The sequence below is a fragment of the Patella vulgata genome, chromosome 3 (assembly GCF_932274485.2).
Source record: "Patella vulgata chromosome 3, xgPatVulg1.2, whole genome shotgun sequence".
In the NCBI taxonomy this organism is placed as follows: Eukaryota; Metazoa; Mollusca; class Gastropoda; family Patellidae; genus Patella; species Patella vulgata.
The window spans coordinates 57,353,738-57,378,713 of NC_065881.2; the positions used below are offsets into that span (position 1 = coordinate 57,353,738).

General features: G+C 37.6%; 1 protein-coding gene across 1 annotated transcript; it reads left to right on the top strand.

Moving 5' to 3' along the window:
- Positions 1–337: 337 nt before the first annotated feature.
- On the top strand, positions 338–23,591 carry LOC126814637 (uncharacterized). Its single transcript, XM_050539926.1, has 4 exons — positions 338–550; positions 12,713–13,008; positions 14,638–14,786; positions 23,419–23,591. The coding sequence occupies exons 1-4, from the start codon at positions 375–377 to the stop codon at positions 23,560–23,562; spliced, it is 765 nt and encodes a 254-aa protein (XP_050395883.1). The 5' UTR covers positions 338–374; the 3' UTR covers positions 23,563–23,591.
- The last annotated feature ends 1,385 nt before the right edge of the window (positions 23,592–24,976 follow it).

A 24,976-nucleotide genomic window follows, 5' to 3' on the forward strand; every position in this document is an offset into this window, starting at 1 on the left:
ATATTATTGGGAAAAAGACAAGGTGTGAGGAGAGTGTAATTTGGGGGAATCAGCATTGTTTTAATTAGTGAGAGCTAAATGGATATGTTGTAAACAGTTATAGACAAAATAATCATAAGGCGAAGCTGACTTGGCTGGTTAGTGTATCCGGCCTTTGGGTTGTTTTTCAGACAAAATATTAACCCATGCGGTCAGCTTCAATTTTAGTTATTGAAGTTTCTAGATCATGGACACACATAATCTTAAGATTACACTCTGATTTATAATCTTGTTAGAATTATTTGGTCCCACTTTGACGAGAATATAACATCTGGGTTGTTGATATATATATTAACATTTATTGTAGACCTGTTGTAAGCTAGGAGCGTCTTACAATGAAACTTATTGTTTTTGTTTGTTTGTTACCTCTGGTATCAAGTTGGTGGAAACCTGGACCAACGTTATCCTGGCAATGGCAGCTCACAAGCAAAATACATACAAATTTAGATGTTCAAGTTTATGACGTGGATCTATTTGATGCTACTGACAGTGATATTCATGCTATTAAGAGGTGAGTTGTAGTTGGTAGATAAGTAAATCAAAAGAAAGATGAGTAGAGTTAAAACCAGATTCCTTTTTGGCGTTAATTCGATAACAAATGTTAAATTGTTAAACTGGTTATACTACTATCGTGGATTAAGATAGGCAACACTATACATATAACCGCAATCGGCACATTTGCGCATTGTCAACTTACACATAAACACCCTTGTTTTCAAAGGACATATGCGTGACATAATTTTCCACTGTTCATTTGCAGTGACTAATATATCAATTTATGTCGATTTTGAGGAGCCCCCTCCCCCTTTTTGGGGAAATTCTACATATATTAACAACGAACAATGGAACTATCTAGACATTTGTGTCCATAAAATTTATTTATACGTCGTCTTCACAATTCTACACATGTTCTGTTCTCTATCTAATCTAAATAAGTATGGAAAATAATCATATATATAACAATCCACCATTAAATATAACGCGACGTGTTCAGGCGAATTAAATACTTTCAAAGAGAACAAACGTAATGAACACAGCCAGGGGTTGTTGGAATATTGCAAATGTCATGCATTATTTCATTTCCGGCAAATTAAGGTAGATGAATCCCCAAGACGAGCCAAGTTGCGGGGTTTTAAACAGAAAAGATAAAATTAGAGATCTGAGCAATATTAATGTCAAGACTTGTGTAAAAACGGTCCAAGATTGTTAAAAGCAAAAATACAAATAATATCCGGGTTACCAGCTACAGCTGAACATTAGGAAAAGAAAGTAAAGCAATGGCGTTTAACGTCCTTTGGCATTTTTATATCTTCCGGAGTTTTATATCTTAATCACTTTGTAGAATCTTGTGAACGCCCTAATGAAAAATGTTATCCATTCGTTTGAAAATTTTTTTAGATCTACGACCCTGTGTGAGAATTGCTCAGACGAAGAAGCCTATATATCAGATTTCAACAATTTTCCAAAATGTTCTAAAACATGGTACCTTGCTACATTTTGTAAAGGATAAGGCCACCGATAACCTGTTAGGCCTATTGAAGCCAACTTTCTTATTTGCTTTCAAGGGGTTTCCTTTAAAGATTATTGATTAAACTGACGCTGGAGAGTCACTGTGGATCAATCATTGCAAATTTTGGGGGGGAAATCTCAGAAACTCCCACTCGTAAGCCCATACGCCACCATATTCGACACTGTATGGGAAGTATGGGAAAAAGGTATAGTTGCAATTCGCAAGGATTCGTATGAAATTTGGAAGCATTGGTAAACATTTTCAAGGTTCATTTCTTTTCACTTTTTCTCCAGGCGAATCTGATCATTTTCGGTGAATTTTTTCGCGAATTTCAAATTTTCATATTTGCAACGATATTCGCCAGCGTGTAAGAGAGTCATCGGCAACAATAAACCCCAACATTCTTGAGGGAGTATTATAAGAAAAACTATTTTAAGTTATCGATTAAAATCACCAAATTTAATGTAGGTCTAGAAAAGAAAAGAAATAACTCTCCACAGTGAGGGGCTCCTGAAACAGTGACCATAGCGTTCTACTGGGAGAGTAAACCCCTATTGTTTCTTCTCCAAGGGTACCATGTGATTGATACATTTATAAGCCAGCAAAAGTATTTTAAGCTGAATTCCGCGGTGAATATGTAATCGATGGAACCGATGCCATATCAGGGTAATGTGATCATGATCCCTCTGGTTTGCGTTACAAGGTTGACGTTTGAACCGTCTGATGAAGCGTATCCAGAATACGTTGTTGAGGGCCAACAAGAAGTGAATTCGAATTGATGTGATCGCATTGTGAATGAGGGTTATTTTACAGCTTTGATGTCTAGATGTAAATACTCGTCTTTATTACCCCAGTCGGTCGAAGCAGAACTGTAGGACGTTAAACCCTATTTCATTTCATTTATAGATGTAAATAATAACTTTTACACGCATTCAAAAGAGGCGTGAGAATTAGTAACTCCGGTGTTTCTAGCTGAGGTATCTGGATTCACTGGGTATTGGCAATGATACACCACATTCTACCTTCTGTATAGCCGATGTTTGCTTCCTGTTAAAAATATCGCCATGTGAGTTTAAAAGGTCCTTCAGCTAAGACATGCAAATTTCGTGTCCATCTCGTCCCGTTAGGTCGAAAGCTAGAGATAACTGGGTCATTCCATATCAACTGGACCAATAGAGGGAACATGACCCCCTCCAAAAAAATCATAAAAAATATAATGTTATAGTACATGTACATTGCCTTAAACTAAGAAATCGGAAATTTTACCTTTTTTAGATATGGCCATTTGAAATCAGGATCATAAATTCAGTAATGGGGGAAAAAGTGAATAGTTTATTTGTTCCACATTTTGCCACCTGGTGGCACGAACTGTGTGAATCGCACATTGCGTGTGATGCAAAATGTGGAACAAACAAACTATTCACTTTTTTCCCCAGGATTTCCACAGCCACTGGCAAAGTCACTATTGTATACACAACCTCCAAAATTGGCATAGTTAATGTCAGTTTGTCTTTTATCAATTTACAAACGATGGGATATATACTTTTCCAAATATTCAGTCTCGATATTCAATGCACACTGAAAACGTACAAAATATACACATTTTCACCTTCAATTTTGGCCATGTGGGACAGAGGTTAAAATTCTGAAAAAGTCTGATAATAAAACTTGAATTACCCTACTATAACACACATTAAAGTCCATCTTGTGTATTTGATGGCTTATATTTTTAATTGGCACTTGTAATCTGTGCAGTGGTGAAGTTTTAACGGCTGTTATAAAAAATGTTGACTTTTCACGATGATTTTAAAATAACTTCTAAATGAACTATACTCCTCAAACGTGTCAATTTATAGAGTGATTTTTTGCGCAGATTACAAATATGTAATCATTTCGGATGTACATTGTACTGTTCTAATTTTATTTTGCGTCCGAAATGAAAACAAAATTATTAATACGCTTCACGAATTGGAATAATGGCTTTTGATGATCAGACTAAAATTATTTCTGAAAGACTTAGGCCCCTCAAATTTGTCATTTTAGATCAATTCTTAACATAGAATAAGAATAACGACTCTTTTGGGGTCCTGGGAGTATCGTTTCAATTTAGTTTTGCTTTAAAAACAGGCGAAAACCTGTTTTGTCTGCTTAGAAAGTTTAAGTACGGACTTATGTAGTTTCACTATCACTAGACACCTCAAAACTACAGGCCGCAATTCTTAACGCTTCGTCTTGAAACTATGTATATTAATTTTTCCTTATACCCTCAGGGTGTTCCCTATTGTTTTTGGTGCATGCCCGACCACCGGGGACAGAGAGCCACGCTCAATATTGTATGTGTCAGTTTGTCGCCTACAAGTCACAATTCTGACTGGATTGTCTTGAAGTTGTGCATACTTATTTCTTATACCTCAAGCATGACCAGCCAACCCGGGCAGAGTCACGCCTATTTTTTCTTTGTGTGTCTGTGTGTTTTGATCTTGAAAACTTTTCATACTTATTCCTTATACCTTTAGGATGACCGTTATTATTTTTGGTGCATGCCCGACCCCCACGGGCACAGCAACGCCCATTTTTTATGCTTAGGGGTCGCAATTCTGAATGGATCATCCTGGAACGTGACAGGGGTCGGGCATGCAGCAAAAGCTCAGAATTGCAGCCTGTAGACGATAACACAAAAATCTGGTGTTGCTGTTTCCCTGGGGGTCTGGTATGCTCTAAAAATAATAACAGCCATCCTTTGGATATAAGGAATATATATGAATAGCGACCTGTAGGCAAAACACACAGATACATAAAGAGAAATGGGTGTGGCTCTGACCCGGGTTGGGCATGTACCAAAAACAATAGGAAACATCCTTAGAGTGTTATGAATAGTCCGATCCTTAATGTAAATCCGTCGGCTTTTCGGGTAGAAATCGTGGAAAAAGCTTGATTTTGTAGGTTTTGATATTTGATGACAAGAAAACAATGTTGACATTTTTTCTGAGTAGGTCTTCATAGTATGGAAGGCCATTATTTGAGGATAGCCATTTTGCGATAATATTCCAACTTATTTTTTTTATTTTCACCTTATTTATAATGTTATCGACATATCAACTGTGATTTGGCAATGTAGTAATATTGGCAGGGGTCATGACTATATTTCTGATTTTTTTCCATCACTTCATGAAGATATTTCCAAGATGGCGACCATTTTTAGCGGGAAAATCGGACGATGTGCTGATTTCGATTAATTAGTAGTGTTTGGTGTCAAAATATATGTTTTCATATATATGGTTTGTCTTTCCAACGCATCAGCATTCCTTTGAAGGACCCCTTCATCACACAGCTTGGGGTCAGTTGATGAAATAATCTATGCCATGAAGGTTTTTTATAGCAAGTATTACTATTTCATTTGCAGTCCCTGTTTTTATTTCTTTGTATACCGGTTTACATTTAATATCATACATTTCTGTTCTACTTTTAAATTTATTACTAACCTTTCCAAACTTGTAAGTCTCACACTTTTAACCATCTATAACTGACAGACAGCATAAACTGAAAGTCTCAATAGCGCCACCAAGTCTTAAAATCAGACTGGAGTTCAACTACTACAATGCGATCGACCAAGTAAATGTGCTATTTTCCTGCAAAATCGATATTAGCTCAGGGGGCAACTTGGATGAGGAATTTTCATTGTTGGATAATATACCTAATGGGTAAAACACGACACGGGCTTCCAGGAACATGCTACAAGCCTATACATAGCAGAAATGGATTCAGAAACCTTTTCAGTAATGTCCTGCCACAAACGGTGGCCATCTTGGAAATATGCTGAATATGTGACCATACCACCATTTCACGCAGTTGTAAATGGCAGAAATCGATTCTGCGCCCCCGAAAAAGTATATTGACACAAAAAATCAGCACATCGTACCATTTTCCCACCACAAATGGCAGCCATATTAGAAATATGCTAAATATGTGAAAATGTGATCATTTTACAGTTGTAAACAGTGGAAATGGAAATTGCGCCCCCGAAAACATATATTGACACAAAGACACGACTACTTAATCAAAATGAGCACATCGTCCCATTTTCCCGCCACAAAATGCAGCCATTTTAGAAATATTCTAAATATGTGAACATGTGATCATTTTACACAGTTGTAAACGGCAGAAATGGAATCTGCGGCCCGAAAAAAATATATCCTGATACCATAGACGACTACTTAATCAATATCAGCACATCGTCCCATTTTCCAGCCAAATATGGCCGCCATATTGTAAATATGCAAAATAGGTGGATTTGTGATCATTTTACACAGTTGTTACTGGCCGAAATTTAACCTATGCCCCTGAAAACATATATATTGACACCAAAGACGACTACTTAATCAATATCAGAACATCGTCCCATTTTCCCGCCAAAAATGGCCGTTTCTTGTAAATATGCTAATAAGTTGAACATGTGATCATTTTACACAGTTGTAACCGTTAGAAATGGAATTTGTGCCCCTGAAAACATATATATTGACACCAAACACTTCTATTTAATCAAACTCAGCATATCGTCCCATTTTCCGGCCAAAAATGGACGCCATCTTGGATATATATGGAAAAAAATCTGAAATATAGTTACGACCCCTGCCAATATTAATACATTGCCAAATAACAGTTAATAAGTCGATAACATTATAAATAAGGTGAAAATAAACAAAATCAGTTGGAATATTATCGCGAAATGGCTACCGTCAAATAATGGCCTCACATACTTCGAAGGGCTACTCAGAAAAAATGTCAACATTGTTTTTTTGTCATTAAACATTAAAACCTTTAAAATAAAACTTATTCTAGGATTTTTACCCGAAAAGCCGACGGATGGGAATTAAGTAACAAATCGAATCAGACTAGAATAAGTATGCAAAGTTTCAAGGCAATGCGTTAAGAATTGCGGCCTGTAGTTTTCAAGTGTAACAACATTATTCTACCTCAACTTTCTAAGCAGACAAAACAAGTTTTCCCGTTTTTGAGAGCAAAATGGGTCGGTATACTTATTCTACATTATAAGTCGCTCTAAAATGACAAATATGAGGGGCCTAAGTCTTTCAGAAATAATTTTAATCTGATTGTCAAAGCCCAATATTCCAATTTGTACAGCGGAATAACCATTTTTTTCTCATTTAGGAGGCCAAATAAAAATTAGAACAATATAATATAGGTCCAAAATGGTTGCATATTCGTAATCTACGCAAACATTTACTATATATAGACATAATTGAGGGGTATAGCACAGGCACTTGAATGGATTAAAATAAAACTTCTTACTACTGCTTGACTATATATTATAGTATATAAGAAGGTATTTCAGCCGCCATCTTTGTTTTCACGTCTTCAAGGCATTACGCCTGCTAACATCTCACAATACTCACTAGTTCTAACACTACCCGTCGTTTTTATTGCCAACGAGGCCTTATTTGATCATTATTCAGCTTCCGATGTAATTAAATTGGCCATTTAACAGCGTTATTAATTACAAATGAAACTTGAAGCGCTGTCACTTGCCGATATTCGTCTTCATCAGCCCGGAAATAAGATTTGTTTGTAGCAGTCTGTATAACCCAGTCCCTTATAAACCTATCCGTTACTCGAAATTTGGTCAGTAAACGATCGAGCCTACGAAGCGATCACCCAGATCCTAGAAAAATGTCGAGTAACGGATAGGTTTATGAGGGACTGGGTGATACAGACTGCTACAAACTAAACTTATTTTCGGGCTGACGAAGATGAATTTCGGCAAGTGACAGCGCTTCAGGTTTGATTTGTAATTAATAACGCTGTTAGACGTAATTTTAAAATCAACGTGAAAAGTCAACAATTTTGATAATAGCCATTAAAACTTCATCACTGCACAAATTTCAAGTGCCAATTAAAAATATAAGCCATCAAATACACAAGATGGACTTTAATGTGTGTTATAGTAGGGTAATTCAAGTTTTATTATCAGACTTTTTCAGAATTTTAACCTCTGTCCCACATGGCCAAAATTGAAGGTGAAAATGTGTATATTTTGTACGTTTTCAGTGTGCATTGAATATCGAGACTGAATATTTGGAAAAGTATATATCCCATCGTTTGTAAATGTACTATAACATTATATTTTTTATGATTTTTTTGGAGGGGGTCATGTTCCCTCTATTGGTCCAGTTGATATGGAATGACCCAGTTATAGTAGGGTAATTCAAGTTTCATTATCAAACTTTTTCAGAATTTTAACCTCTGTCCCACATGGCCAAAACTGAAGGTTTCCTGAGGAAAAAGTGAATAGTTTATTTGTTCCACATTTTGCCACCTGGTGGCACGAACTGTGCGAATCGCACATTGCGTGTGATGCTAATCTACAGTTGTCTTAGATTACACAGTTAGAGAGTTCTACTCCTATTAGAAATGTGAGTTTAAAGCGCCTGAAAACCTGAACAAAATTACTGAATTTATGATCCGTTTCAGTATCCTAATTTCAAATGGCCATATCTCAGCGAATATTCGGTCTAGAGACGTATAATTTTGGATTTGTTAGCTTAAGGCCATGTACTATAACATATATTTTTTATAATATTTTTGGAGGGGGTCATGTTCCCAACTTTCCGAAATTTGGTCCACTTGACACAGAATGACCCCTCCGGACGCCATTCCACTATTAAAGCTGCATTATCCAAGAGCTAAGTATGCCTAGTGCAGGTCTTTGGCATCAAATCATCAAATGCTATACAAACGGTTATTCACATGGCGAGCCAAAAATCAGCACACTAGACACCATATATATATATATATATATATATATATATATATATATATATATATTAAAGTAATAAAGTAATAAAGTACAAGTACTTCTATATATATATATACTATTCAAAAAAAGTAGGGGATATTTGATTTTTAAGTGTTATTAAAGTCACCTAATGAAACTGACGAAGAAACAAATGACGAAATGAAATGAAGTTCACATTCATCGATTTATTCCAAATGATCGTTAGACTAAGTAAGGCACAGACTGACCATTATAAGGGTAAAATGATACCCGGGGTCAAACAGCAAAGTTACCACAGCATCACAACCAAGTCAGTAACGGGTAAATCCTCCTCTGTTTGCCAAACAAGCATTGATCCGACGTGGCATACTCCTAATGAGACGTCTAAGGTCATTTTGGTCCAGATTGTCCCATTCCAGTTGCAACGCAGCAGCAAGTTCTTGGACATTGGCAGGACGTTGTTGACGTTGACGTAACCTCTGTCCAAGCATGTCCCAGACATGCTCGATGGGGGAGAGGTCGGGACTCAGTGCTGGCCAAGGTAATGTGGTGATGTTCTGTTGTTGGAGGTAACCTGTAACGATCCTGGCCCTGTGACATCTTGCGTTGTCATCCTGGAAGATGAAACGGCGGCCATGACGTCGTGCGAACGGCACAACATGGACTGCCAAGATGTTGTCCCGGTAGTACTGGCCTGTAACACGCCCTGCAACAACATGTAAAGCCGTTCTTCCAGCAACAGTGATGCCTCCCCACACCATAACAGAACCACCCCCAAATCGATCATGTCTGATGACGTTAACGTCTTGGAAGCGCTCGTTTCGACGACGCCACACCCTCCTACGTCTGTCCAAAAAATCAACAGTGAACCTTGACTCATCTGAAAACATCACATTGCTCCAGCGTCGATTATCCCAGTGTTGACGATCCCTACACCAACGACGTCTTGCCTGAATGTGATGATCTCTCAAACAAGGGATCACGCGAGGACGTCGGGCGCGAAGGTGACCCCTATGCAGTCGATTCCGAATCGTCTGGCCACTTACTCTCACACCAGTGTCTGTTTGAAGACGAGCGCTGATCTGATTTGCTGTGATGACACGATTTCTCAAGGCCAAGGTACGGATAAATCGATCCTGGGCTTGAGTTGTCGCCCTTGGTCGACCTGAGCGTGGTCTGTCCTGTACAGATTGTGTATCACGGTATCTGGACCATAGCCTGCCTATGACAGACTGAGAAACATTCATCGTCCGCGCCACAACCGCCTGTGTTGTGCCGATCTGTAGCATGCCAAGGGCACGTAACCTTTCATTTTGGGTAAGCCGACGCATATCAAAATTTGTTTTCTGGTCACTAAAACAATTAAACTGATGTTTCCACCCTGGAATTCAATGGCACAATGACTGTAACATTCAAAGTCAGAGTCGTGCAAATCTTGGGTTGGACCCCCATGATGATCCCAAGCATCACCTGCATTCCATGCGGTAGCTATTGGTGCGTTTGGGCGTCACATGTAACTGGAAATGTTTCTTCTGTTAGGTTCTATAGTGACTTTTTTCGTAGTCATTTGCATATTTTAGTATTATGCGCCCAAAATCAAATATCCCCTACTTTTTTTGAATAGTATATATATAATGAATTAAGACTTACCGTGTCATATAATCGTTTAGCGTTAAAATGGACGTCGCTCAATAAAGTGACTGACAATCATTTATCAGTATCTACATTGTGTTTGAACTATTGTCGTCAGCTCTTTATCTAAATTGTACATAATGCATTTTTAATCGAAAAATGTTTATACAAAGTTTACGAAAGGTTTAAAGAAAACATCAACCAAATACGTTATATTTTATAATTAAGTAGCCTTTTTCCAAGGGCGTGTCCAGGAATTTGAGCACCGGGGAGTCAACGTCAAGTTTGGCGTTAGGTCGGAGGGGGGGGGGGGGCTACCCGCTAATTTCATAAAATCAGAAGCTTTGAGACAATATTTCTGCTCATTTAGGTGCATACATGCATAGGATTACAATAGATTGAGCAAAAACGGGGGCAATACTTCGCATGTTAGTTTTTTCGACATTATTTCCATGAATGTAGTAGGGAAAAACTATTCTAGCAGGGGAGGGTCTGGACTCTTTGGACCCCACCGCAGGGCCAGCGGAAGCAATTCTTGACTGGGGGGGGGGGGCTACCATCCTAGGACTGTAGGTCTCGGAAGCTCCTTTGGATCTAGATCGTCAGAAACGCTTTCTGAGCGATTTCCGGCTAATAAAATTACTCAGCGATAACCTGGAGAAAGGAGTACTTACGACAAAATTATTGGGAGGAGACGGGGCAGCCCTACCCCACTCCGTCGGGCCTGCTCACGGGCCTGTTTTCTGTGTTCTTTGTTGTGTTAGTGTCGATAACCCCAGCCTAAATTGTCTATGCATCCACTACAACTAATAGGATATTTGTCTTGAAAAACTAACAAGATTTGCCGATATGGTGATTGGCTGTTCTGATTTCCAGTTCTTGTAATAACGTGGTCATGTTGTGTCAATATAATGTATTATTCTGCATAGACTAAACACAAGTTGAAGGAAGTTCCCTCTCAGTCAATCGTAAGATGTAGGTGAATCCCAGAATACCCTTTGACACTGTTTACAAATTTGACACTGTTTTATCCAGATTAAAAGCTGTTGCTGCCGAAACGACAATTTATCGAAAACTTGTATACTGATTTTACACGCAAACTCCTCCAAGTGTAAGTTATCGAAATTGACATAATCTCGTTTAAGTGGAGTTAAACTTCATTGGGTTTTTAGATGGACACATCGAATCATGCTGTGCAAATTTCTAACGGTCGGAAAACTGAATTCAAATGACAATTCTGTCGGTGAAAGTAACTGTAGACAAAAGGCACGCTGTATTAGTCCCACATCCGGAACAGGTGACTCGGGTTGACGGATTAGCTACAGCAAAACATTATATTCTATATAAATAAAATCAAAGCGTGTATGGGTGTGTGTATGTATGTATGTTCGCCCATCACGCTTCGTCGCAGCGCTCCACTCCCACACATGTGGTATCAAAGTAACCAGTATGACCCCCGTGAATGTTTTAGGCCATCGAATTATGGCCCTGGTCGAATTGGGCCCTGGGCGAATTGGGTCCCTGGCGAATTTGGGACCCGTGCGAATTTGGGCCCCTGGCGAATTGGGACACGTGCGAATTTGGGCCCCGGGCGAAGTCGGGCATCCTGTTAGTATTTGAATATATTTGGAATCTCATTAACTTATTCTATCACGTATCTATTATTTGCGATGGCAGGTTTTCTTCTTTAACCAGTATCTCACCAATTACGTACGTATGTACCCTGGTATTTCCCATTTATCTTTTAGGAAGCGCATCAATTTATTAATTTATCAAATGCTTCAAATCTCCATCATTAAGTATTTCCCAAGTTGTTTTCAACCCTGCATGCAATCATTGAATATTTCCGCCCCGCCCCGCCCAATACATCTTGATTGTACCATACTACACCAAGTAATCATACATTAGCGTTAAATTCGTATATATACTGCTCATTCAAATATTTATAAAATGTTTCTATATAATGTATGTATATATATATGTATATATTTTGTACATAGGAATAGATCATCTTCCAATCCGAATTAAATATATCCCTTTTCTAACATCATATTATACATAACCTTTGTTAACATAAAAAAAAGTTAGATGTATGTTGTATCTTTACGTCTTTATTTGACTAATTTTATTATCTGTATAAATCTTGTTGAATCATAAAAATTTAACAACGTAACAGAGGAATTTGTGTTATTTAAACATGTTATCCATCTTATTTCCTGTCTACATCACGTTGCCGAAGCAACGACTGTGAGTTTTATTTACAACATCTATCAGATGTAAGGAGTTAAAGCGGGTTCTTAACTTTAGTGAAACATCTTCTATCAAATCGTCTTATTGCACTCGTCTTCATTTCCAGGTTGGTGCATAAAAGATGGACGTTAAAATCAACAACCTGATTGGCAGCATGGAATGGGGTTTAAAATATCGCCAACACAAGCACGATACTTTGTTAATTTCCACCACGGGATCTTTTACGGGCGCTACTAGTTTATAAACGGGGCCTTGCTTTTTCGGCGCATCCCTAAGACGCGCTTTCTTTGTTGTCAACCCAAGAACGTACGGGTATAGATTGAAAACATCCCGAAGATTCTTCACCTACCACGCCGGGATTCGAACGCGGAACAATCTTAGCTGTTAGTTAAGTATCATAACTAAATGATAGCGGAGCGCATATAAGAATTGATAAAAGGTGTGAAATATGGTAAAGAATAAGCTGAGATATTAACTTCATTTTTCAGCCATGGACACAAATTGGTGTGTTACTTTTCAGCTGGATCGTATGAAAACTGGCGTGCGGATGCCAAGGCATTTCCCTCTTCTGCATTGGGTAATAAATTAGAGGGCTGGGAAGGAGAGAAATGGTTAGATATCAGAAGCTCAGCTGTTAAAACCATCATGGAAGCTAGGCTAGCCAAGGCAGTATCACGGGGTTGCGACGCAGTTGAACCAGATAATGTAGATGGTTACCAAAATAAAAATGGCGTAGGTTTAACGTCTTCTAACCAGAAAGACTATAATATTTGGCTTGCCAAGAGTAAGTAGCTTACCAACTTGAATTAAGTCTCCATTTCAAGTAAAAAAAATGACTTTATGTCTTATCAATTAAGATTTAGTTTTTTTGTTGTTTTGTGAATTGTTTAATCAAGCCCAATGACACGTCTACTATCAGAGCAGGCATACGTATAGCGGAACATCTTTCCTCTGGTAGATTGTTCCCGCTTTTTGTACACTTTGCGCGTTATTCTCGTGCATATAATTCCAATTTCTTAGGGAATTGATTTTTAAAAACATGGACAAGAGGTAATAGTAGATCAATTCGATTTGGCTGCAATTTGTTTTATTCAGTTCCATTCCGGCGTTTTAAATGATACTTTGTGAAAATTTCCAATGTGAATTAATTCTAACGGAACATTAATTTACACGAAATGGGATGCATTTTCTCAGTATTTGTAACACAGTGGAACAAAATTTATATATATGTATCCGAGGCTTTTTCAAACCTGTACCTTGTACCATAAGATCTCTTGGTCCTTTAAACCATAAAATGAGAACAACTAATAAATTCTATCAAAGATAGGGTACCCCACCATAAATAAATTTCACCAAACATCTCGACAATTACACCACAATATTTATATATATATATATATACCAAGCCTTAAATCAGTTTCGCAGATTTATAGTCACTAAATAAACGGTCATGTTGTACCTAATAAGCTATGACTATTTAACCATCCATAAATAATAGACTGAAAAATGGTTACGACTGTCGGCCATAACATCCGCCCACTTTTGAGTAAAACATAGGTTACGTGCCCCTGTTTTGAAATTAGTCTGATTGACAGGCCAGGATAATCAAGACTACTTTTTTTTACGAAACATAACAGAAAGCTGGAACAAGAAATTGAATTTAGAAACAAACAAGTTAGGCAACTCAACAACTGTTTTAAGAACCTTGTAAAAGTAAAATGAAACTACTGCTAGTATCATGTTCTTGCCTAACCCGAGTATTTCAGATATATTTTTTGTACTAAACCAAAAGATGTCGCTCTTAACGGTATAGTTAATGATAAAGCAATTTAAAAAATAAAACGAACGTAATTTCTAAAGCTGCTGTAATAACCAAAAAGCTAAATATTACTGCTATTCAGTATCGTCAACAATAGATTTTTTACGGCTGTAATAGTTGATAGATGAGTAGAGAATTTCACGTGCGATGGCTATTTATAGAGTATTATCGCACTGTGTGATTAGCCAGAAATCACTTCGAGACAAGCCACTGAAGAGTGCACATTCGCCGTGTCGAGTTCAGCTTTCTCCAGGGAAAATTTTCGCTGCACGGGGCACCCTATCAAAGATGGAAACGTTTAGCATACACAGTTAGAATTGTCACTTACCGCCGATAGTTTGTAGATGTTAAGATTTGGATGAGTTACCCATAACAATACAGTTGATGTATTCAAATAAAAACCATTAAGCCCAACGAGCCGTCTGGTAACACAGTATATAATACCTTTTTTAAACGACGGACCGTCTGGTAACACAGTATATAATAGTTTTTTTTATGCAAATGGAGAAAGATAGAAGGTCGTAAATCGAGATATTATAATAAAATAATGTCTAGAAAAGATAAGCGATTTAATTATCACTTTTATATTTTCAGCCGCCCATTCTAAAGGTTTATCTGTTGGACTGAAGAATGCAGTTGATTTAATTAAGGATCTAGAACCGTATTTTGATTGGGCTCTAAATGAAGAATGCGTGAATTATGATGAATGTGACAAATATAAACCATTCCTAGACAAACATAAGGTAATATACGGTTTTATGTACTTGTATCATTTAAACGAGAGCCACCATTCACGATATTTATCTTTAATTATTAACGTCTGCTGTGACATTATCAAGGTAGCTGTCATCATCATGATTACGAAGACTTGCTATTATGAAGGTGACGGAGCATTTCCTTTATAGTCCAGGAGCTAATGACAAAATAATATGGTCATCAGTTATAAAAGGTTTACCCCCCCCCCCCCCCATTTGTGCTGGGTGTCTATACGAGTTAAAATCAATTGGTCAGATCGGACACTGCTGGGGCATATACCCACAGCAGCACCTTAAAGTACCCCCTATGGGGTCCAAAATTAGGTCACAAGTTACATTGCTGAAACATTCTAGAAGTAAAGGTATCCATAGCTTGAGTAAATATTTCTCAAGGGGCTTTCCGCAAGTCAGATCACACCCAATATCTCCCCACAGCAACAAAGAGAGAGAGCTGGGGTTTAACGTCCACTCGACACAAACTAGGTCATTTCGGGACAAACACATGGTTCAATTTCATTTCAATAATTCGGTTGCTTGTAGGTGTCTCACATAAGTAGAACAAACATTTTTGTTCTTCTCAACTGCCTGGTCATAACAAAAATATACACCCTGGCACCAGAATGGCTAATTTGAGTGAATATTATTATATAATTTTTGGTTGTTTTTTTTTCCATGAAACTGCCTGATGAATCAGATATTGCCAACATAAACTCGCATACTACCGCATGAACGAAACGCTTACAAACCTTGACATGTCTACTGATAACTTCATATACCTTCTGTTAATTTGTTAGGCGAAATGAGTTTTACTTCGGACTGTTTATTGGAGAAAGTGGGAATCAACCTGGCACTCTGTAAGAAATTTACTTATCTTGATAAAACGACCAAATTTGGATGGTACTAAACTATATTACCATGATTACGGAGAGGGAGAGGGGGACGGGGGGGGGGGGGGGGGTATGCTATGTCAAAATACGGTCATAATACGATACCATGTTACATATCAGTGAAAAGCACGTTCATGTATACTCTTTCCTCTCTTTAAGTAGCCTACATTTATACGGTCATAATACGATACCATGTTACATATCAGTAAAAAGCACGTTCATGTATACTCTTTCCTCTCTTTAAGTAGCCTACATGTATATTCATTATTTGTTGGACACAGTGATTATATTTTTTTTTTTTTTTAAAAATGGATTAAAGTTAATTAGCCTACACTAAAATATTTAAGAGAGGGAGTGGGGGCGGTGGGTGTGGTTTAAAATGTCAAAATACGGGTCTTAATACGAAATTCCAGCTATCGTGTTATACATCACTGAAAAGTATGTTTCTATGGCTCTTTGCATGAATCTATCAGTTATTTCCTGACACATTCATATTTACGTACTTTAGAGAAAGAATTATCTAGTGAATTTCTTACAGTTTGCCATGTTGATTGCCTCAGTATCGTGTGGTAAATATCTTATGTGTGTGAGATAGCTTTATTTAACGCCTGCTTCCACTGCGGTGATATCACAGACAATGTAAATATCTTATAGTGTACTGGCTTATACTATTCAGTATATGTTAAGTCACGTGATATCCCACATTTGCATATCATAGTTAATGCTCTGCGTAAGATGCTATGTAGAAAGCGTGAAATGAGATGCGGCAGAACGGAAATGTAAAATGTAGACACGCCAAAAAACAGCCTTTTTCCAATCAAACATTTGTCATTTGACACAATACATTTGACGTTTTACATTTAACTTTGGCCTTAGAGGTATTTTGACTTCATCATTACCGGTTTTAGGGCTTTGTACATTGTACTTTTTACATAATAATCAATGGAAAAGACATTTTAGCAGAGCATTTAATATTGGCAGCGATACCCTTCCATACCGTAAGACTATGAAATTTACTTTTATTTAACTGCAAAACCACGTGGTTAGTTGCCGCCGTAGTGAGTTTAAAGTTAGGTTATTGCTAGCTTTAAATACGCACAAAATAATTGAGACCGTAGTCTTGATTAACCAGGCGTGTATGATTAAAGTAGACTTACGGTCGGCTACTTGTCACGGCACTCGAATTCTAATCTTTTTAGAGTGTGTGTCGTGTGCTCTATTTTAGATATTTTAGATATGTATTTATTTTCATATTTAGCTGTGATAATTATTGGAAACATAATAGGATTATTATAAAGGATATTTAACGTCTACAATATAAGTACAGTAAGCACTTTCTGTATATTGCGTTTATATGGTAAACCACGATTGTTTCCGTTATTTGAAACTTTTAATTATGGTCTAATGCGTTTAGAAAAATCAGCCGAAAATGCAACTGATATTTGGAGTTGTTTATTTTCATCTCTGAACTGCATTAGAAATAACAAGAAACATCGTGTTAATTAAAAAGATAAATATATACATATAGTTAAAACAATAAATAAACGTTGTTTTAATGATTTATAGTTTGTGAAATAGTAACATTAGCTAGAAAACTCACAAATACACGAAAACTGGCGAACTGGGATGAATTTCTGTTTGGCCATATTTTTTTAGATAGTTTTAATCGTTTCTTTTGGATGTCTATTCTAACTAAAAAAAATATTACGTTATCCATTGGCCTACTGTTGATTTTAAAAATAGATTGCCAGGCAACGTAACATACGCCCACAGAGAGAGGTAGAAATGGGGTGTCTCAGTCGATAACCCTTACATAATATACCGCAAGATTATATGAAAATTCCATTTAAGCGGTTTTTTGTTTTTGGTTTTCATGAATTGCTGGAAAATCATTCAGATTCTTTCGTTATATATTTCCTTGACATGTGAACGAAATATCTTCGGACCAACTACAACTGACCCTTTTTAGACCAATGAACTTTCTAAGTACCGAACCTTCAGAACAGAAGAAAATCAGCAGTCAAGGTAAAAAGAAGGCCTGTTTGGAATATAAAAATTATTATCGATCACAAGAAATATGATTTAGCATTGGCACCTATATTAACAATGGACATAGATGTAAATAAATATTTATATCTTGTCATCTGAAATAAATGATTTTTGTTTTAATTTTGTATTTTTAGTATAATACTTGGTCTGAAATTATTCGTCTTGACTTAACCACATGGATGGTTTATAAAGGCTTTCATAAAAAAAAAACCCGCTTATTTTATAATTATTTTGCGGTCTATGATCGTGTTTTGTTTATTAGAGTCATTTAGAAATAAAGCTGATACAGATATAGACGACATTACTAACAGTATAAATACATGTTTTCGCAATCTTTGTGATAAAAAATAACACAAAAAACAAAATTGAATGTACCATAAACTTTGTCACATCTACAAATCTTATGTCACAATGCTCCTAATAATAATAAACTAGAGCTATACAAAGTACCGCCATATCCGATGTACAGTGCCCCTAATGACTTTATCCTTGGGGGCACGCGGTGGTTCTGTGAGTAATGAACTGGCCCACTAACCAGGAGATTCGGAGTTAGTGATTTTCCAGCGTGGTTTCCCTATGTCAGTGTTTAATGACGAAGGGTCTGACAAGGAACAACGTCTTATCGTTAGGATGGGACGAAAGGCCGAGGTCCCGTGTACACATTGGCGTGCACTTAAAAGAACCCTTGACATTTGGAATTTGAAACAAGAGTAATCCATAGGACCCCTGGCCAGGCAAGATTTCTCTCACAGCACACTGGATTGCGTATGCCCGTCTTCGTTAGTCTAGACGATGCAGAAAAATAGCCAAAGTAGAACGTGAAACACCATTTCATTTCACTTTAGCCTTGGCATTTCTGCGAATAAAATTGATTCTTTGTTGTTATTAGGCCGTAGTGTCGCTGTCCGGGCAAAATTCCCCCTCATAGCACACTGTATGACGTATAGTATGCCCGTCTTCATTAGCCGATTTCGGAGCAAAACAGTAGGACGTTAAACCCCATTTCATTTCATTTCTTTGGTGTTATGAAAACATTATACCAAGACAAGCTGCGACAAAACAGACATAAAAATTGTGTTGTGTCATACTGAACGAACCCGGATGTCCTCCATGTAGAACAGATTTGTCAAACTTGACTGCAATAAAAACTACATTCCGTTCCTGACAGTTAAAATTCCTGTCTATAATCTAATGTGAAAATAAAGGGTTATATTTCATGCTACTTAACTTCTGAAGAATTTCAACGCATGTTCGTTCACCAGGATGAACAAAATCAGTTATCGTTTTACTGGCTCTCACAAAAGCCCCAAAGTCATCTCATATCAGAACAATTTTGAGAAAACAATCACTTATCTACTTATCTTTTTAATTACATAAATGCACGTTTTTGTCCAGTAACATTCACTTGATTTGATAGTACTTTAATTATTTACTAGTTTAATTACCCGGGGGAAAAATATCACCATTTTCTAACAACAATAATAACGCAATAGTCATTAATTGTTTTTTTCATCATTACATACTACATCAAATGCAAAACAAATAGCCCCCTTCGATTCCTTATAAAAAAATGTTATTTTATAACATTTATATCTGGTAACTTTTATTGCAGTATATAATTATGTAAATCACGTTATCATTGAAATTTTATTGTAATTTTGTATGTGAATTCTGAAATGGTTTGTTATATTTTTTTTATACACAAATGACAGAACACGAAGGAGCGTTTACTTTAAACGATAAGAGGTGGGGATTTCCCCGAAGATGGCGTCTAGTCGAATTCTTACATCTAGGCAGGAAGTCTTGAGCTAAACTGACCTTAAACTTAGATCTTTGTATTCTACAGCAAAAATAGAAAAGTTTCATCAATAGTCAAAGGATTTATGTACGATATTGCAAAGAAGACCAAATCCGGCTCTGTATCAATGCCACAATTACAGGACGTTTGTAAGTTTATCCACTGCCTGAAATTGTTCAACTGATGTGGCTGCGAATTATTAAAATTTAAGAGATATCATAAGCCAAGCTCAAATGGTATCGAGTAGTTTACTGTTTTTCCTGATATCTTCTGTACAGAAAATCATTGTTTTCTTTTTGACTTGATTCAATAGAGACTTTTCTGTCATGGAATGTTGTTCATGTACAGCAGTATAATACACCATACTAGACCACCATGGGTCTGCATCTAAAAACAATAAGTTTGACCCATTAACTTGCCGACAAGTTTGTCCGTTCAGATCTAATTGGTCCTTCCTAAAAGAACTAAGATTTGATAGACAGGGCGAGGGGTTAATTTGAACATTAATGGTGGCAAACTGAGAAGGTGAAGATCCTCTAATTACCGTGTCACGTTTAACGTCCATTCAACACAAACCTCTCAGCCCAGCCCAGCCCAGCTTAGTAATCACAATAACAGTGGCGGATTTCCGAGTGGGACAGAAACATGGTACCATAAGTCAATCCTAATAAAAACATTTATCTTACATCATTTGTTCCCCGTCTTTTTTATTCTACACTAAGTGTTTTAAGTTAAATCTTTATAGATCAATTCACTGCTTTACTTTCAATGTTGAAAGCATTCCGTTACTCAAATAATAGTTTGCCCATTTTTGATACCTGATTTCATATTTCACTTACTGTACCCTGATGCTGAGATGGTGATTTTCTTTTAAATTGAAGCCTTTGAAAAAAATAGATCAATCCAGTAGCACAGTTAATGGGTTGTGTTGTTACATACATCTAGACTTAGTATGGTGCTAGACAAGATCCGATTTACATTCATATTACTAGCTGAGAAAACACAATAATCTACACCGTTTGATATAATGGATATGCGATGAATAATGGTCTGGACAACATAGTATCAATTGCATTTATGGTAACTGACTGCCTTGCTTTTTACATAGTTCGTTTTGCTAAACGTTGACTTTATCCAAACATTCACAAAATGCAATCTGCATACTTCCAACGCATGATCTTTGACTTCCGATGCATAATCTTTGACACTGTATATTATAGACAATAGCCGAGATGTTGTCCAGACCGATATTCATTGTGGGATAATTTGATGGAACTTTGGGGATTAGCAATATAAAAATCCCCAATACATTAGATCAACACAGAGATTAAATGACAAGAAGAACATCTAAATGTCTACGAACACATCAATCCGTAAATCGACGCTTGAAACTGGCTACATTGCAGTTTGTGTTGAATTTGAAGCGGGTGGTGCATGAAATTTATATTTTATAACAACCTTTTCAACTGATCTTCTAATTTTATAAATCTCTAACACCGTAATAACGCTACATATCTATATGAGGCAGATAACTGTAACAATCGTCCAAATCTGGATATGAGCACGAAACGTTGCATGGGTATCCATTTAGGATCATTTATTAAGAAAATCAGGTAGCCACTTGAATTTTCGGTTTTTCATTCACGTAATTTTAGCACCAGGCTGACTTAGAGGACTTTTATATGCCCACATTTTCATCTTATTATGTCGTCGCCGATATCCGACCGTTCGACGCCTGAACGTCTGTACGCACGGATGTCCGGTCACATATGTTTGTGCACAGGTCTGCACGTACGGATGTCCGTTCACATTTGTTTGTGCACAATTAAGACAATTTATATCCAGTTGTGATGAAACGTAGTCGATAAATATCTCGGATGGGTTTGATCTTGGTGCGCATCAGATCGCAACTTCTTAGGTTATGGTCCCTCACATTTACGCATAATCGTGAAATATGTACTTCGTCTGTGGAACCCCCCGGTCAGAATTTTTGTCCGATTTATATAAACTTTTTATATATACTATTCAAAAAAAGTAGGGGATATTTGATTTTTAAGTGTTATTAAAGTCACCTAATGAAACTGACGAAGAAACAAATGACAAAATGAAATGAAGTTCACATTCATCGATTTATTCCAAATGATCGTTAGACTAAGTAAGGCACAGACTGACCATTATAAGGGTAAAATGATACCCGGGGTCAAACAGCAAAGTTACCACAGCATCACAACCAAGTCAGTAACGGGTAAATCCTCCTCTGTTTGGCAAACAAGCATTGATCCGACGTGGCATACTCCTAATGAGACGTCTAAGGTCATTTTGGTCCAGATTGTCCCATTCCTGTTGCAACGCAGCAGCAAGTTCTTGGACATTGGCAGGACGTTGTTGACGTTGACGTAACCTCTGTCCAAGCATGTCCCAGACATGCTCGATGGGGGAGAGGTCGGGACTCAGTGCTGGCCAAGGTAATGTGGTGATGTTCTGTTGTTGGAGGTAACCTGTAACGATCCTGGCCCTGTGACATCTTGCGTTGTCATCCTGGAAGATGAAACGGCGGCCATGACGTCGTGCGAACGGCACAACATGGACTGCCAAGATGTTGTCCCGGTAGTACTGGCCTGTAACACGCCCTGCAACAACATGTAAAGCCGTTCTTCCAGCAACAGTGATGCCTCCCCACACCATAACAGAACCACCCCCAAATCGATCATGTCTGATGACGTTAACGTCTTGGAAGCGCTCGTTTCGACGACGCCACACCCTCCTACGTCTGTCCAAAAAATCAACAGTGAACATTGACTCATCTGAAAACATCACATTGCTCCAGCGTCAAAAATCCCAGTGTTGACGATCCCTACACCAACGACGTCTTGCCTGAATGTGATGATCTCTCAAACAAGGGATCACGCGAGGACGTCGGGCGCGAAGGTGACCCCTATGCAGTCGATTCCGAATCGTCTGGCCACTCACTCTCACACCAGTGTCTGTTTGAAGATGAGCGCTGATCTGATTTGCTGTGATGACACGATTTCTCAAGGCCAAGGTACGGATAAATCGATCCTGGGCTTGAGTTGTCGCCCTTGGTCGACCTGAGCGTGGTCTGTCCTGTACAGATTGTGTATCACGGTATCTGGACCATAGCCTGCTTATGACAGACTGAGAAACATTCATCGTCCGCGCCACAACCGCCTGTGTTGTGCCGATCTGTAGCATGCCAAGGGCACGTAACCTTTCATTTTGGGTAAGCCGACGCATATCAAAATTTGTTTTCTGGTCACTAAAACAATTAAACTGATGTTTCCACCCTGGAATTCAATGTCACAATGACTGTAACATTCAAAGTCAGAGTCGTGCAAATCTTGGGTTGGACCCCCATGATGATCCCAAGCATCACCTGCATTCCATGCGGTAGCTATTGGTGCGTTTGGGCGTCACATGTAACTGGAAATGTTTCTTCTGTTAGGTTCTATAGTGACCTTTTTCGTAGTCATTTGCATATTTTAGTATTATGCCCCCAAAATCAAATTTCCCCTACTTTTTTGGAATAGTATATGTTACGGATCAAACGCTCTTGGAGGAGTTCGATTTTGGTTCGTACTAGACCGCAGCTTCTTGGTTTTACGCAAAATATGAATTATGTACAAAGATTATAAACCCTCTAGAGCCCACAGTTTTTGTTCAGTGGGTTTAGACATTGGCGTGCTAACCTGGAGGTCGCACTGTATGACGTATGTCGGAGCAGAACAATCAAAAAAATAGGACAATGTGATGTGATTTTCTTGATATTATGCAGTTATCTTCCGCACTAATATAGTAGCTCAAATAAAGCATAAATCCAAAGTTATACATGTGTAAGTAAATTCATCTGTTTGTTGATATTTTTCAGCCTGTGTTTCATGTTGAGTATGTAGATAACCACAGTGAAGGTACCAATAAGGCAAAAAAGATATGTAATAGTCATGGTCGACCTCATCAATTTAACACTCTGATTAAAGATTGGGACTTGACGTCATGGAGAATGACATGTTGATAATAAATGGAATAAAGCACTAAAATGAATGTTTTGAAAACAACACAATTTTTATTATTATTTGTCTTCCATTTATAGAATGTTATCAGGAACTTTAAGGGACGTGGAATTAAAGCGAGAATTTCAAATTTTCTAAGAAAGTCAAAACATAATTATTTCTATGTCTTTTGCTCAATAGGTTTTCAAATCACTATTATACGATCACAGGCATTATTTCCCACCCTTAAAAATCTATGACACAGGAAATAACAACACAATAACCTCCCCTGTTTTGCTATTGACAACATGGGGCAGCCATTTTCCTACGTTGGAATTTGAAGTTAAAAATGATACTTTTGCCAATTTCTCAGCTGGCAATAGCGAATTATAGGATTAATAGGATTATTCTTTAACAAGGTAGGACTGTTTATGGATACCATCTATTTTAAGGCTTTATTTTAATACATTTTAAAAATATAATTTGAAAATTTGCAATTGCAACTTTAAGTGGTATGGGATCGGGATGTATTCGCACTTGGAACAAGCACGTAAACCATAATGTAAAGTTTGCATTCTGACCAGTGTCGCGAATTGAATGAATACCAGCAAAAAGCGACTTTAGCTTGATATTTTTATACGCCCACATTTTCATGTGGACGTATATTGTCGTCGCCCCTGTCCGTCCGTCCGTCCGTCCGTCCACAATTGTTTGTGAACAGTCTACAGGTCACATTTTTTATCCGATTTCAATGAAACTTGAAATATAGGTTTATCACCCTAAGATATCGGTTCCTGTCGATATTGGCATGAATCGGACCGTAACTTCATGGATTATGGCCCCTGATTGTACGAAAAATCTCGTTTTTAGCTTGTGAACACTGTAGAGTTCACAATTTTTATCCAATTTGGTTTACACTTGAAATGTATGCTTATAACCCAAAGATCTCGGTTCCTTTTGATATTCGCGCATATCGGAACGTAGGCTAACTTCCTGAATTATGGCCCCTGATTGTACGAAAAATCGCGTTTTTAACTTGTGGACCCTATAGAGGTCATAATTTTTATCCGATTTAAAAGAAACGTATTATTGTATCACCGTTACACCCTAAGGACTGCTGAGTTCGAATTTCGTGAAAATCTGCCCAAAACTGACAGACAAAATGGCCACCCCCCCCCCCCCCCCCGTTCTCAAATTGCGTAAAAATATGGTATATCAAGGTTGTGGACCCTATAGAGGTCACAATTTTTATCCGATTTTGTTGAAACTTGAAATGTAAGTTTATAACCCAAAGATCTTGGTTCCTGTCGATTTTTGCGCATATCGAATTGTAATTTCCTGAATTGTGACCCTTGATTGTAGGAAAAACCACTTTCGTTTTAGCTTGTTTTCTAACCATATCTCTAAAATGTGGGCGTATCCCGCCTGGCAGCCGCT